Below are 16,688 nucleotides of genomic sequence, written 5' to 3' on the forward strand. Positions count from 1 at the left end.
ATAGTGTAAGATGCTCGTGAAAGAAAGATATGCAGCTTTCAAGTGATAAAAAGGGCAAATTCCCAAGTTCACATTAAAACTGTTGGACATGAAAGGCCACATGGACTACAAACGAACTACAACGTGACGACGTACAAAAGTGATGACCAGCCCCTAACTGGGCAACTCTGTTAGCAAAATCTAGCCCCAGTTTCCGACCTCTGACTCACACATTAGTGACGTGAATGACGCTGAATGATGATGTTTTCACTCGGAGAAAGGTTTTTCCGAAGCCCATGAACTAGATGGTGCATTCAGGGCACTTCGGAATAACAAGGACCGTCCCCATGGCTACTTTTGGTGCATTCAAGCAGGGGGTCAGGATTTGAAGGGTTAGCTTCAGCCACTTAGCATGGCATTTGGCCGCCGACATTTTTGAAAACATGGCGTTACATGGTTGCAACTTCCGGCACCAGTTTGCAGATTGGTAGATGACAGCTCATGCACGAGTTTAGTGTTGGGCACGAGCGTCCTCGCGAGTCCATGTTGGTTTGCATTTCTGGAAGACGACAAATAAAACAACTAACTACTTGGATTAAGCTACTGATACTTGACTTAATGCCTACATGGTTTAGGCTGTATTACCGGACTTTGTGGTAAATAAAAGAAAAATGTTAATGTTGTTATATTAGGCTATTATTTGCCGTATATGCGGGGTGCCAAGTAATTACCTTAAAGTAACTGACTATGACCATACACTTTGGCAGATGCATAGCAATGACCTATATCCAATTATTAGCCTACTCATTGCGTTGTGTATGAAGACTATTTTAAAACGCACAGCCTGTAGTTCTGTACAACGCAACGTCTGGATCATATAACCTATGTCTCCCCAAGTGATTTAAAACGAAACAAATGTCAATTACTTATTTCCTTTGCTTTCTTGCAACATTGACATGATTAGGCTATGCATTTGATTTAAATGTTCAGGCTGCCAGTCGAGGCAAAAGCCAAATGTCCAACAACAGTTGCAGACTCTATGCCTGCTCGAACCAAAATACCCGAGGGATGTGCGCTTCTATCGGAAGTTTAACTTGCGTTGGCTTCATTTCGTCTGCCTGCAAATGTAGCCTAGGCTTAACAAGCTGCAAATTCACACTGCGGTGCAGCAAAAATCCCAGCTATCCACAAGTTTCTTACATCCCATGTCTACTTAATTATAGCCATTTTCGTTAGATAGCCTATTTCGTAATAGGCCTACAGCCTGTCCAAATATAGCATCATTATGTGTGTAGCCTAAAGTGACTCAATATTGATTCGCATTGTTTATTATCACATATAAATATATCACATTAAATAACCTAGGACTTCAGAGACAAGGCAAACTTCTACCACCATTCCCAAAATGTTATCCAATTAAATAAATTTGCGCTTATAACTAGGTGAAGTGAAGCGCGTTCCTGAACAAATTCTTTTCCTCTGAGGGAATGTCCAATCCTCATCAACGACATACCGTTGTACCTGACGTTGACTCTGTCTGTAACGTGAAATCTAATAGGCTAATTCTAGCTGGTGCCGGAAACGAACACCCATGAAACGCCATTTTCATAAAGATGGCTGCGGTCAATTTCAAACTTTTTTGGCTGAAGTAGCTAGCCTAGCATGGGCCATTGAAATGAATGGGGGCGGGACTTAGTCACTCTCTCCAGTTATATATAATACCTCCATGCATTTAAGGCACTTCGGAATGACAAGGACCGCCCCCGTGGCTACTTTGTTTTTCCCACAGCAAGTGTTCATGTGCTTTGCCGTCGGAATGTGTGACAAACACGGATGCCACAACAAATTATTTAACCTAGCGTTCATGGGCTTTGGAAAAACCTTTGAGTGAAAACATCATCATTCCGCATCATTCACATCACTTAATGTGTGAGTCAGAGGTCGGAAACTGGGGCTAGATTTTGCCAGAGAATGTCTAATAAGGAGAGAACTGTCACTCTCGGAAAACTTCCGGTTTCTGAACTGGTTGCAGTTCCTTCTGTGGTTCCACATGAGGGCGCTCGTCCACGAGTGCAGAATGCATGGAGGTCTATGGAGCTGTACCCCTCAAAATCCACTTTTCTCGGGAAATATTTTTTTTTTCAAGTAATTTGAGTATTGTATTCGAAAGGGGAGGCAAAGAAAATACACTTGGTTGAGTATTATATTTTTTAAAGTCACTTAATTGTTCTTAAAAGCCTTTCAAATGTGTCAATGACGTCATTCATTAGCACAATGCTAGCGTGTTATGTGCAACAACGACCCAACCTGTAAGAAATCAAAAGGACATAAGTACTCGTTCATTCAACTTTTGACCTATAACCCATGTTGAAGTTATACAAACTACAATCAAATCTGAGATTTGTCAACGACAATCAGGTGAAAGAGACAATTTTAGCCGTCTATCTCCATTGACTCCCATTCATTCTGCACTCATGGCGATCGCCCCCAGTGGAACTCTGGTGGAACTGCATCCAAAATTCAGTACAATAGGACTTAATACGGCGTGGCAAGGCTCTCCGTAGACGGGCTCTGATTTTGCTAACAGAGTTGCCCAGTTAGGGGCTCGTCATCACTTTTTTCGTCACGTTGTAGTTCGTTTGTAGTCCATGTGGCCTTTCATGTCCAACAGTTTTAATGTGAACTTGGGAATTTGCCGTTTTTGTCACTTGAAAGCTGCATATCTTTCTTTCACGAGCATCTTTAAGCAAATACAGTTGTTTGTTTAGGATTAGTGAGTGTATGTTTTAACCTTTGTTGTGGCATCCGTGTTTGTCACACATTCCGATGGCAAAGCACATGAACACTTGCTGTCGGAAAAACAAAGTAGCCATGGGGGCGGTCCTTGTCATTCCGAGGTGCCCTGAATGCACCCTAACTCCCTCTGCTGACTCACACATTACGTGACGTGAATGACGCGGAATGATGATGTTTTCACTCAGAAAAAGGTTTTTCCGAAGCCCATGAACGCTAGGAAACCCCAGGCTGAAGAGTGTACACAGTATGCTCTGCCTATCTAATCTTTGGTGTGTAGATCGGGCCTCAATGTGGGCGGGACTCAATGTAACTTCAGCTCAGTCCACATTAATCACATTCCTATCCACAATCTTTGCTACTCTATGTGATCATGTTCCTTCTTGGCAAAACTCTGTCATGTTTACCTGGTTTACTGTCTATGGAGTTTATTAAATTGCTCAACAAAATCTCAAGGAAGAACTCACTGACTGATCATTGTCCCTTTTTCCATAACTGCATGTTCTAACCAACAACCACATGATCATGCAGCCCGTCTACAGTCATATTAGTCATTTTCTGGTCATGCCAATAGAAGAGAACAAAGCTCATTGGTTATGTGTATGTTTGTTTTAATTATTGACACGCTAAAATAAAACAACATATTTGCATATTTGCCTGATCTTCGACAGCTGTGTAAATGTTATTGGCATGGTATTTCTTATAAAATGGAATTGTAAAATACAATATTTAATACCATGTTTACCACAGATGAGGATCATATGATAATCACAGATTATCACATCATGTCTGATACAGATGTATAGGCAGATGTGATTGCTGCTGGAGTTTAGGCCAGGGGAGTATTCCAAGTATGTGGTTTAGTGACAAACCTGGGGAAGTTAACTCAGAGTAAGTGGTAAACCTCCTACAACAAGAGACCTATGGCATTTTGTTGGGAAAATGAAGCCATACAGCTCTTCTACAGAGGTGGGCACAAATACATCAAAAACTATTTTGTTACAAACTGCAAATACTGGTTCATAAAATGTAACAAAACAAAAATAAAATACAAAATACTGATTTGAAAAATGTATTTAATTAAAATACAAGTAATTAGTAATCTGAAAATACAAAAATACCCACACAATCATGGTTCACCAAGTTTTAAAAGAAACGACAAGGCACATTATTGAAAACATATTCCCAAGAGATAAGAAATACTAATTTCTGACTGGCTGGCAGGGGGCTATTAATTCTGTACATTGGGCCTCCTTTGAAGTATATCTACAACGAGCAGGCTTCGCAACAGTGGAATCAACTAACAAAGCAAACTACCCACCATCATTTCCGTAACCAATGAAAGTAGTACGACAAATTAAACAGATCAGCCTCTTTTTAAACTGAACTGCACTTCCCTTTTTGTGCTATAAATTCCTGTTGCCTACATACATGACTGGCAACATGAGGGACAAACAGAATAGCATCCTATAGGTGTCCTAAAATAGAGAATGAATTCACTTTGTGGAGAAAACTCCACTCTGTTTCGCATCGGGGAGGTCTTTGCGTCCGTCTCCTCCATTATTTCGGCATATGGACACCTCGGCGGATGTTATCCCTGGCATAAATCCACATGTCAAATCCATTAAGTGGTTTTAATACTGTCCTGTAGTGAGAATGAACATCAGCTATTAGGTCATGGTCATATGGGGTCCATGTCCTAATGTTCTCCCTCAGTATCTTACCTGTATCGCTTTCAAATTTTAATCTTGTAGCACTTGACAGACCTGACAATTCAAGCCACTAAAGTTAGTTACTTTTTAACTTTTTAATGTTTTAAGGGAATGATGAAACAGAAAAGACAGATCTAATGCTTTTAAGTTGTCTACAAGGTGACATAAAATTGGCACAAATTGGCACAAACAAAAAATTGGGTTTACAAATTGGGTTTTTCTTTTCTTTTTTGTAAGTGTCCAGAGGGGATCGTAAAAGAGAAAAGTTGGATCTAACACTTTGGTCACAATGTGGCATATTACTGCAAGAAAAAGGACAAATGGGTTTACATTTTATGCTGTCCTTCGAAAAGGGTAATGAAATTGGAATTTTTATGGACAGATTGCTACTTAGGTCAACTTTAGAACTGAATATGGAATTCCCCAAGGGATATCACCAGGCACCCTACCTATGGAGTAACCCCTAACAAGAAACAGCAAAGAAAAAAAAAACTTTAACCGACAAAACCAGGTTCACCAAGATTCTGGCCTTTGGCTCCTGGACTATGATAAGCAGATATTATTGTCATGGCTATAGGTAGTTAACTGATTGATGAAATTTTGGCTTATTTGAGAGAAAAATGACAGATTTTTCTTAAGCATTTGAAATACTCAAATACAATCCCTCAAAGAATTTCTATGTGTTCTATTTGTGTGTGCACAACTTTTTTTCTCCATGGTAAGGATGACCGTTGCATGGAATTGCCCTTATAATTAAAATACTGTAATGTCTGCTCTTCTATTAGGAGGTTTACCACTTACTCTGAGTTAACTTACCCAGGTTTGTCACTAAACTACGTACTTGGAATAGGTACCCTGATGTGTGTCAATAAATTAAAAGAACAAGAGGTCTATGGGGCGGTGCTTTGGGTGCCAGAGTGGGAGAAAGAAAAAGCCATTAAAATAGGCCAGCAAGAAACAGGTATCGGTTTTAGAAAGAACTGTAGGCCTATGTATTCCAAGTATGTAGTTTAATGATAAACCTGGGTAAATTAACTCAGAGTAAGTGGTAAACCTCCTAATAAAAGAGCTGTATGACTTCATTCTCCTAACAAAACAATGCCATAAGGCTTGTGGTAGAAGGTTTACCACTTAGCCTACTCTGAGTTAACTTACATGTACCAAGGTTTGTCAACCAGTCATTGTCATTGAACCATGTACTTGGAATACCCCCCTGAACTTCCATTTTTTGTATAGCATTTCATTGTCTAAACCCAGAAAAGGACAACATTTTTAACAACATTGTTGTGTTCTTTTATATTTCCTTATAACTTATATTATTATTTAATCTTATTTGATCTTATCTTCAGCAATCAGAACACTACAAAACGGATCTAAACTATTTATTTATTCTTTTTTTCTTTCTTTTATCCCTTATTGGATTTTCTGTAGGCTAACAGACTAAAACAACAATTATGAACATTGTTGTGTGGCAATAAAGTATCTTATTCTATTATCTTATTGGAACACTTTTCCAGCATAAATATTAATTTACACGAAACACATTTATTTAAATGTCTCGGTGAATATGCAGAGAAACTTTTGGATTATTTCAAATCCAACCAAGCAGAGCTAATTATATTGGAAGTAGGCTATGTTATGCACAAATCCGGAACTCTTAAAACCAAGGTCATGCTTCCACCCGTACAAAATATCAAGTCCCTCTACATTTTATGAGAAATTGCAAAATGCCACTCCCAGAAATTGGCTACATCCTGACCTTCTTCATGACAGATTTGTATGTATGTGCATTCGGGCTTATTTTGAACTAGACAAGAATAAATAGGACATCCATTTGGCATGGTGCTAAATAAGATGAAGACCACATTGAAGTCAGAAACCGACAGAACAGAACAGGGGGCGTTCCACCTAAACGCCTCCCGGCTGTCTCGACAACAGCTTATGTGTTCTGAGGGCAGTCACTCTTTGCTGTTCAGTAAGATCGGGGAGTCATGGCGACTACAAGCTTCCTACGATCCGTTAACCGGGTCTTCTTCCCAATGGGCAGGACCGCCCGCTCGGCAAGACTAAAACGATCTCTAACTGTTCGAGGACAGACAGCCACTGTAAGTATGTTAACATTGTTCAATGTTAGCAAGGAGGAAGTAATCGGAAGTAGTAATGCGCCTCATTTTCAATGAATGTATCAATATAGGGCAAAGGGCATCTGAAAGCCGATCGGCCTTCTGACAACAAAACAAGTCGGTAACTTAATATGCAAGTGTCTTTGTTAAAGACGTTCCGTTTTAAATAGATGGATTAGTAAAATGCATTTCACAAAAGACATCCTCACAAAGACTTGCTCATGGTATTATTTCTGCCCGTCACTCTCTGTGTGTGTGTGTAACTTAGCATATCTGTCAGTCAATCTGTCCATCCGTCTGTGTTTGTACTGTATGTTGAAGGACACAGCATGAGAAGTACACTCAAGTTAGGTGAGCTTCACTGTCTGTCAGACAAGAAGAATGACATGAATCGAAACATGGATGTGACCAGATTAATCATTGGGACAGAGTTGCGAGCTGCATTATTAATTGCAGCCTGATAAGCTCATTGCATTAGTTCAAATTGCAAAGATCGTGCAGCCCTAGGACACAGGGTTGCCCCTGTCTGGGTAGCTGGCTCTCAGCCCTGACTTGAGGTTGCCCCAGTCGTATTTGAGATGTCAGGGGCTATTATCGGTCAGGCTGCACAACTATGGGCTGGGAAACTGACCCTTCTAGTAAAACTCAACAAACAAGAGCTCTCTTCATTCTAAGATTCACACATTCAGTTCTCTTGTCTTGTGTATGTGAGTGTGTGTGTGTGTGTGTGTGTGCAATAATGAGCCAACTTTTTGAATGCTTTGTGTGTGTGTGTGTGTTTAGGCTGAAGGGGGGCTCTGGTTGCTCTCTGTACCTGCTGTTTGTTATCTGGGGGGTGAGCTGTACCAGAGATTTCGGAGGGCCGCAACAGTCCACGCACTCAGTCAAGGTGAGCTTCAACACATCAGGGGCCGTATTCACAAATAATTTTAAGGATAAAAGTAGCTCCTAACTGGCGAATTTAGGAGCAACTCCTAAAAATAATGGGCGTGTCACTCCTAACTTTAGGACTCCTAATTTTTTTCACTAAAAGTAATTCACAAAGCATTTTAGACCTAAAGGTAGCACCTAAGTCTGGGACAGCTTAAAAGAAGTCGAGAGGACTCCTAACTCACTAAGACCTATTCACAAACCCTTTTTGTGGCATTTCACGTTGCGATGTTTTGAAATGTGTATGCAGCTACAGAAGCTTCCAATCGCGAGGGAACAATTTTGCATTGTAGGCATAAAAGGGATGCAATAACGCCACCAACAACAACCAAAACTACCAAAAATATTCATTTAGGCTAGGCCTTTTTATTCAGTTTAGTTTATTCATCATCTTCCGTCCTTCGCACTACTTGTGTAGCGCACGCATTCTCAGACCTGTCACCTATCACTCATCATCGTAAGGGAGGTGTTTGGAATCATTCCCGCGTTACAATCATCCGCCAATCAAGGTGGTCACTTCAGTCAAGCTCATGACGTCATCCATAGCAACGAAGACTCACTCTTTTAGTTTAGGAGTTGTCATTTTTCCTTACTAAGAGTATAGTCTGAAAGGCTTTGTAAATAACTTTTAAGAGAAAACTCCGAGCTAAAATCTTTTAGTGCGATTTAGGAGTACTCCTAGTGGTAAGATAAAAGGCTTTGTGAATACGGCCCCAGATCCTCCTGCTCATACACACAAGAGGTCAGTCTCTCTCTTGCCTCTTATTCTCAAGATATGGTGTAGCTACGGAAACGTAAATAGACTATATCAAAAGTATGTATAATCTTACAGCCATCAAATATGAATGGTCTACTTAAATACGACCAGAGATATTAAGCAAAAAAAACGCAACTGTTTGTTTAAGTTTGCTTCGTGAAATTTGAGCGTGTGGACTTCAATCACATGTCATTCATATTTTCAGTCCCTCTGTTTCAAGTTAACATGAGTGCCATTTATGTAGTCATAGCAAATGCAATTCAATGAAAATAAAAACATGAGCTGTGCGGGTCAGTTGTAACCCGTCTCTATGGCAAAATTAACTGATTTTTTCGCACAAACACTTCTGATAGCGAGATTTTGATTTTTGTGCCACGATCACACCCAATTAAAGTTAACCACATTGATCTGGTACATGTTGCTGTTAATGCTGTTAAAAACATGCACATAAACACAGGCCAATGCTCTCTACTCTTAGCAGACCTTTCATATTGTTGTTGACCATAGGGATACTAAAGAGGTTCATTGTTGCATGTTCCCTGCATGCACAGGCTACTAAACTGTTCTATAAAGAAAATACCGATAGGCTAGAGATCAAATGCATTGATAATGTTATTGCTATAGGCCTACGTTTAGACTGGATCTAATGATCTTAATAGCGTAGCCTACTCAGATTAAGTATAAGTATACATACTCTTTTGATCCCTTGAGGGAAATTTGGTCTCTGCATTTATCCCAATCCGTGAATTAGTGAAACACACTCAGCACACAGTGAACACACAGTGAGGTGAAGCACACACTAATCCCGGCGCAGTGAGCTGCCTGCAACAACAGCGGCGCTCGGGGAGCAGTGAGGGGTTAGGTGCCTTGCTCAAGGGCACTTCAGCTGCTTTCTACTGGTCGGGGTTTAAACCGGCAACCCTCCGGTCACAAGTCCGAAGCGCTAACCAGTAGGCCACGGCTGCCCCATAAATTCCCCAATGCCCCATAGATTACCCAAGAAACGCCGATTCTAGAACGCTAGGAGGGAAGGGACATGATTAACGTGGGCAGTAGTTCAAGGAGGATACGCTTTTATAGAGTTAAAGGAACCGTATGTAAGAAATTTATTTCAATTAATCATAATATGGCCCTGATATGTCACTAGACATTAAGAAATCATGTTCATTTCAAATACTTATATCACTGACAACAATAGTCCGGCCAGGATATTGTCATTTAAAAAGTGAAGTTGCAGCCCTCAACTGATGTTGATGTTGTGTTTTGTCATGTCATGTTGTGTTTTGGCCTGATGCGCCACCCTCCACCTATCTACTAATCACAAAGTCAGTAGTGTTTCGGCATCCGGGTAGCCAGCTCTGCCAGTCAGGGGGGAGGGGGAGGGCATACACCGCTCTACAAATTGGCCTGTCTGAGCTTAGCTTTGTAGTTCTCTGGAACTTAATTTTAAGCATTCTTAAAGTGTAACTCTGTAGTAAAAACAACCTAGGGTCTATTTACCGGAATTAACAACTTCAAACTTTTGATTGAGAGTGAAATTACCTTAAAATGAGGATATTCCTCTAGTCCAGTTGTGTAAAGCATATGTAGTGTTGGATTAGTAATGGATTACTGGTGGGTTTTGTTGCAGTGGAAGAGGTTCTGGAACAGGCTGACTATCTCTACAGCTCTGGGGAAACAGAGAAACTCCACCAGCTCCTACTGCAGTACAAAAGCAGGTACAAAGTTATAATTATACAGGTATGTGAGTGTGCAAAGAAAGGATGCAATTATTTGCTCAGATGGAGCACACAGTTAAATGTGAGTATGAGTGTGTGTGTTGTGATGGAGAAGGCAAAATGCCTCAAGAGTTCATTCATGCTGGGAGTGAGCGTGTGGTTGTATATCAGTCATCAATGCCCTTTACTCTACTTTCACCTACGCTGATCTCATGAGTAGTGCTGTGGCCTTGGTTTTAGCATTGCCTATAAGTCAGCTGCGCAAGACCAAACTGGACTAACGCATCATAGAAGACTGGAAAGGCATGCCCTACCAGACATACACTTTGCCATTATGCATGCAATGTGTAACATCTACCGCCTTAAAGAGGTCTTACTTGAGAGAGAGCTAGAGAGAGAGGGGTGCATATGTGTAAAAGTTAAGCCCCCTGCTTAAAGAAATGAATGCCCCTAGGGTTAAGACTCTACAATCATTGCTCAGCCAAACCCAGAAATGCATTCAGAGACTTGCTACTGAAATAATACTTACGTACCCCTCTCCCGTTCAGTGAGGACGCAGAGTTCCTTTGGCGCCTTGCACGGGCGTGTCGTGACCTCTCTCTCATGTCGCACGTGGAGGTAGACCAGAAGAAGAAGCTGACCTATGAGGCGTTAGAATACGCCACGCGGGCCCTAGAGAGGAACGACGCCTGCTTTGCTGCTCATAAGGTAACCTGCTCCGATGAGCTATGATGTGCACTTTACTCAGAGCCGACTACCAGCATGTTACGCCAATCACTCTTGTTTTTGCTACACGTCCAATTACAACAGGGAGTGGTGTAATATACACACTCGATAAAGTCTTACACAATAAAGTTATCCCTTTTAACAACAGGGACAATGTTAGAAATAAGTCTCCAGAGGTGGAAAAAGTACGAAAATATTGTACTCAAGTAAAAGTACCAATACCTTGATGAAATATTACTCAAGTACAAGTTAAAATACCGATCTGAAAATGTACTTAAGTAAAAGTAAAAAGTAGTTCATTTAAAATGTACTTTAAGTAAAAGTTACTTAGTTACTTTTTTTATGGGGGGGGGGGGGGGGGGGTACCAGAACAACCAGTTTTACCAGAGACTTTCTAATGAGGAGATACAGCACTCAAAAAATCCTCCATAGTAATGCATGGGGTTAGTCAGTTGTATACAAAATATCACAACCCTTCCGCAGCAAAACGTTGACATGTGAATACATTGAGCCAATCATGTGGTGTGTTGTAAAATACATTGAGTGCCATCGTGCCAATCATCTGTTGTGATCTCGCTGCTGGAGCAAGATTGGTGTCGTGAAGCCTTACGCACACGCATTTCTGCCGAAATAGATGCACGATAAGTGCCCAAAAAGTTTTGCAATATGGCCGCCGAGTGGCGTGGAGGTACTTGCCTGAAAAGGACTTTGGTCCTAGCTCGAGTTGCTGCAGCCATGCTCATGCTCCTAGTGTGTAGCGCTGTAGCTGCAGCAACTCGAGCTAGGTAAAACCGATTGTTTCAGTTTTGTTCATACCGACAGTACTCGGTGACGTTGAGAAATGGAGATCTATGTGAAAAATCACCGGAGTTCTCCTTTAAGTTTGAGCAGTAGTTGATTTTCAAAGTTAGTTGCACTCATCCTTGCGTCGCTTTGCAATGAACAGTAATCCAGCACAACTGAAAAGCCCCTCACAGGCAGCTGAGGCAGGCAGGCTAATGTTGAGTTGCAGAGAGTTTTTTTATATTTGGAAATGAGCAGAAGGTTCAGCAGATTAAAGGGGCGTCGAACTAGGGGGGAGAGTGGGAAGTATAGGGCCCCAATGGAGGAGAGGGCCCTTGAAAAGTGGAATACAGGGGGCACAACATTTTCACCAGGCATTAATAACTCAGGTAATCCACACATAAAAAATCCAAACAACTCCATAAGTAGTCATGTGTAATGAAGTGGAATAACACAGGGAAAAAGTATTGAACAAGCTAAGAAAAAGCACTAAGGCAAGGAAAGGGAAGGAACGAGCTGGAATCTGTAAGTAGTTAGAGTAGTTATCCTTTCTATCTGTGCAAATTAATATAAGCTTGGTTAGTAGCCTACATATTGATGGGCTATAAAAAGGTTTTTCATTACCAAGGTGTCACACAAGAAACATTTCATGATGGATAAAAGCAAAAAGCTCTCCCAAGACCTTTGCAACCTTATTGTTGCAAAACATATCAATGAAACTGGTTACAGATGCATTTCAAAACTTCAGAATCTTCAGTAAGCAGCATGGGAGCCATTATCTGCAAGTGGAAGAAACATCACTGCATCATCAACCGGCCACGCAATATTTCTGACCAGGGAGTCAGAAGGATAGTCAATTCCAAGAGCCAAGGACCACTCGGAGAAAGCTCCAGAAAGACTTGAAGGCAGCCAATTCAATTAAATTCAATTAAACAGTTCTGGAAGTAACTAAATATCAGGATTCACAAGAGGGACCCCTGGAATCTGTTTAGAACAATGGACCAAAATCACACCTGATACTGTGACTAATACCTTTTGTCATACAGGAAATGTCTTGAAGCTGTCTAAAGGCTTTTCCACAAAGTATTGAAGAAATTTCAGTAGGCACGTTCAATACTTTTTTCCTGTGTCATTCCACTTTAATACACATAACTCTTATGTTTTGGATTTTTTATATGTGTGTTAATATAATGTGTGGTGAAAATTTCGAATAGACTCACTGGAAGTTTAAGTTAATTACTGAAAATATATATGACTATATGTCCACCATATATTTATTTTACCTGAATATTTTAACTTCAAAATTAAATGTCAAAATGAATGTCAGACGAAATTTAAAGTTTGACTGACTGGATTCTGTATACAAAACAGTGAAAACTGTCTAAGGTCACTCTCACTCTCCCTTGCCAAAGAGCTAAATGGTTTAGTCCGCCTTCACGATTCATAAGGTAGTCTATCTTTTGTTTATTTAGTTGAGCATCGCTAGTAGTGGACCGCTAATTGTTGTGCTGCTGGTGCAATGTCTTTCTCCAAGAAAGCCAAGTCAGGTTATTAAAAAGAGAGACATCAAAACGAGGGGAAACAACTGCTAATAAACTTCTTTCCAAAGAAAGGTGAGCACAAACGTCAAAACACGAAATCCCATGGTGTTTGCTTGAATATCTCCGCTCTCATTAGTGCTAAAACGAACTGAGACAACCCATTGAAATAGCGGAAAATACACTTTCATAGGTTAGGCTACACATGTAATCTGATGCATTTTGTGATCCAGCTCCATCTCCCATCACTTTCAGAAAGACTGCATGGCGCCAGCTTGATTCATGTCCTGCTGTAGGCTACATGCTGATCATTATCACTAGGCTAGTGGTTTAGGGCGGGATTACTTTTCTCTCCCTTTCTGTTTTCGTTAGTCTTAACTTTTTTTGTTTACTCAAGTAACGGATGGGATTTTTGATGTAGCGAAGTACAATACTTCGCTCAAAATGTAATCAAGTAAAATTTAAAATACCGATTTTATAAACTACTTAAAAAATACAAAATACACAGAAAAACTACTCAATACAGTAACGTGAGTAAATGTATTTCGTTACTTTCCACCTCTGTAAGTCTCTGACTTATTTAATCCCGGACATGGCTTTTATTTGTTGTAATGTCTGTAATATAAGTATGCTGCTTTTTGTCTAACCGAATGAAATTAAAGGAACACCAGGTAACGTTTTCATGTTAATTAATCATCTTCGTAAGTCGGTATATGGTTAAATGACTCATTACGGGGCGAATGAGGGCTCTCTCGCACGCCCCTACAGCCTGTAGGAAGAATATCCCACTTGCAAGTTCGGTGTATCCAATCCGCCGACCGAAGCAGGATCAGTTTACAGCACAGATTAAAATGTAGGGTCTGGGGATTTACCGTTCGCAGTGCTCAGTCTGAGGGACGGGATAATCGGTTGTCTTTCAAATTCCGTCTGCACGCAATTTATTTCTGGTGTTTGGTATTCAAATAAAAACTGAATAGTGTGGATATACTGTAGCCTTCCGCTGTTAGTAGTTGTCACTGCCTCCTGCAATCTTCCCGGACCGCCATGAACTCAATGCTTCTCTCACTACTGCATTAGTCTGTTGTTTAAAGTGGTTTCAAAGAACAAACGCCTGCTTGCTATGTCTGAACGACTGAATGTTTTCTGTGGGCCAGTGGTATGCAGTGTGCCTGAGTGACGTTGGCGATTACGAAGGAGTCAAAGTGAAAATTGGGAACTCCTACATCATTAGAGAACATCTGGAGGTAGGCATATTAATGTAGTACACAATTTCAGATGATCAGATTAAGGGGGAAAACAGGTCTCAGAAGCGCTTAAAAACTTAACTTATTTTTGTCTCCTGCAGAGGGCAGTAAAGCTCAACCCCAAAGATGCCACCTCTTTACACATACTTGGCTATTGGTAGGTAGCTTGTGTCCTTTCACTAGTTTTAAATGGGATGTGCCATATTCAGGGCAAAATAGTGGTAGCATGATCTGTTTTCACCCGACAGGTGCTTTGCATTTGCGGAGCTTCCGTGGTACCAACGCAAAGTAGCGGCTATGATATTTGCCTCTCCGCCCACTGCCACATTTGAGGAGGTAAATGAAGTTAAATAACCCAACCGTTATGCACGTAAGCAACATTGCTATTCAAACAGACTTGTGTAATCATGGATAGCTTTAGGCCAAGTCAAGGAACAAAGTAAATTGAAGGCCATTGTGAAGATCTTGGTGTTTTCTGATTGAAGGGCATTGTTAAGATCTTGGTGTTTTCTGAGCTGATGTTCCTCTCTGTTCTTGATCATTTCAGGCCCTCGCCTTTTTCCAGCAAGCAGAGGAAGGTACTGCTCAGCACTGTGACATCATTGCTTACTTAACTGTCATCACTAGATGACTAGATCAGTGGTTCTCAAAGTGTGAGGCACAGAGACATGACAAGTGGGGCGCGAGGAACAGGAGGAAATAATAATAATAATAAAAAATCTTTAATTATGCCTTTCTTTTTTGACAAGGAAGATCATAGATTCAAAACAAAACAGCCACACACAAACATGTCATAAACAGACCAACATATGAATTAAAATAACATCCGATCCAGCGGACCGAGATGGGAAATGTATCTTGTAACCAAAATGCAAAAAAAGATATTTGAACGTTACCATTTTGCCGGGTTGATGGGGTCAGGTGGGGCTGGAAAAATCCCCACCTCCAAAGTGGGGAATGACAAAAAAAGTTTGAGAACCACTGGGCTAGATCACTCCTCTGCCCTTTTTTTGGTAATCCCATACCACACCCATCATATGGGTATATACTTATATCGTCACTCTTATGAATCCGCCAAGCAAATCTGACTGTTTTGTCTGATGGCTAACACACTACTTCTTGTTTCCCTCTTGGTGCAGTGGATCCTAACTTCTACAGTAAGAACCTGCTGATGATGGGGAAGACCTACATGATGATGAAGGATAATGGGAACGCATTGGCATGGCTGACCAGAGCGCGAGATTATGCCCCTCACACAGAAGAAGATAAACAGGTGCCATCTCCCTTCTGTACCAGTAATGCTCCATTCACACCATAATGACTATAACGATAACGGAAAGTGACACAAAAGATGTTGTCCTTCTTGTCGATATTGTTATATTTAGTGTGGACGTTGTCATTCATATTAGTTAGACAAATACTTTTTATTTTTATAAAGTTATGTTTTAGTTACTGCTATAGTTTGAATTGCCCTTAGCTCTTCAGCTTCACATATAGTGAGGCTCATAAGTTTTTGAACCCATGCTAAAGTTGTCTAAAAGAGGAATAAAAAATCATCTTTTGGAAATTGATCTTAATGCCTTAAGTAAAAAATATGAGAAATAAGGTATTGTAAATAAATAAATGTTCTTTCTAAAAATACAGGGATCAAGTATTCACACCCCTATGTTAAATTCCCATAGTGGCAGGCAGATTTTTAGGCCAGTTATTTCATGGATCCAGGATACTATGCATCCTGATAAAGTTCCCTTGGCCTTTGGAATTAAAATAGCCCCACACATCATCAAAAACCCTTCACCATACCTAGAGATTGGCAAGGTGTTATTTCAGTTAGCCTATTATGCTATGATGCTATGGGAATTTAACATAGGGGTGTGAATACTTATGACCCCTGTACTTTAAGGAAGAACATGTATTTATTTACGATACATTATTCATTCACAAAGAAAATTGGTCCAATATCATCATGACTTTCATCACATCTGCTTCAGTGCTATCGTCATTTGTGCTGGGACCACCATTGTTGTCAATGATTATAGCACAGAACCTTTGTTTCCTGGGGTCTAATGAAAGGGCACCTTTTCACCAAATTGTGATATCTGGATAAAAATGACAAGTGTGTATTTTTCTCTCAGGTGCATAAAGAGGCTGTGGATCTTCTCAAGAAGCTCAACGCGTGATGTATCCCTTCTGAAGAGGAGCGACTCTGCTCCAGATGTAGGGGCAGCTTGGATTATTTCAGCCTGTTTCTGTTGTTACAGTAATTCCCTGTAAATCTGCCTTAATCTTGTCTGTTCCAAAGTGCTGAATGGTTTACAAACTTCCCTTAACTTTTGAAATGAAATAAAATAAAAAAGTAATTTTGTAACACCTCTGGTTGCACAA

General features: G+C 40.5%; 1 protein-coding gene across 1 annotated transcript; it reads left to right on the forward strand.

Annotated features, from left to right (window-relative positions):
- Window positions 1-6,207: 6,207 nt before the first annotated feature.
- On the forward strand, window positions 6,208-16,675 carry rmdn1 (regulator of microtubule dynamics 1). The gene is made up of 10 exons (XM_042067732.1): window positions 6,208-6,589; window positions 7,391-7,496; window positions 9,925-10,012; window positions 10,561-10,720; window positions 14,214-14,303; window positions 14,405-14,460; window positions 14,552-14,639; window positions 14,851-14,881; window positions 15,443-15,576; window positions 16,439-16,675. The coding sequence occupies exons 1-10, from the start codon at window positions 6,476-6,478 to the stop codon at window positions 16,481-16,483; spliced, it is 912 nt and encodes a 303-aa protein (XP_041923666.1). The 5' UTR covers window positions 6,208-6,475; the 3' UTR covers window positions 16,484-16,675.
- Window positions 16,676-16,688: the final 13 nt, after the last annotated feature.

Source organism: Alosa sapidissima, chromosome 17 (assembly GCF_018492685.1).
Source record: "Alosa sapidissima isolate fAloSap1 chromosome 17, fAloSap1.pri, whole genome shotgun sequence".
NCBI lineage: Eukaryota > Metazoa > Chordata > Actinopteri > Clupeiformes > Clupeidae > Alosa > Alosa sapidissima.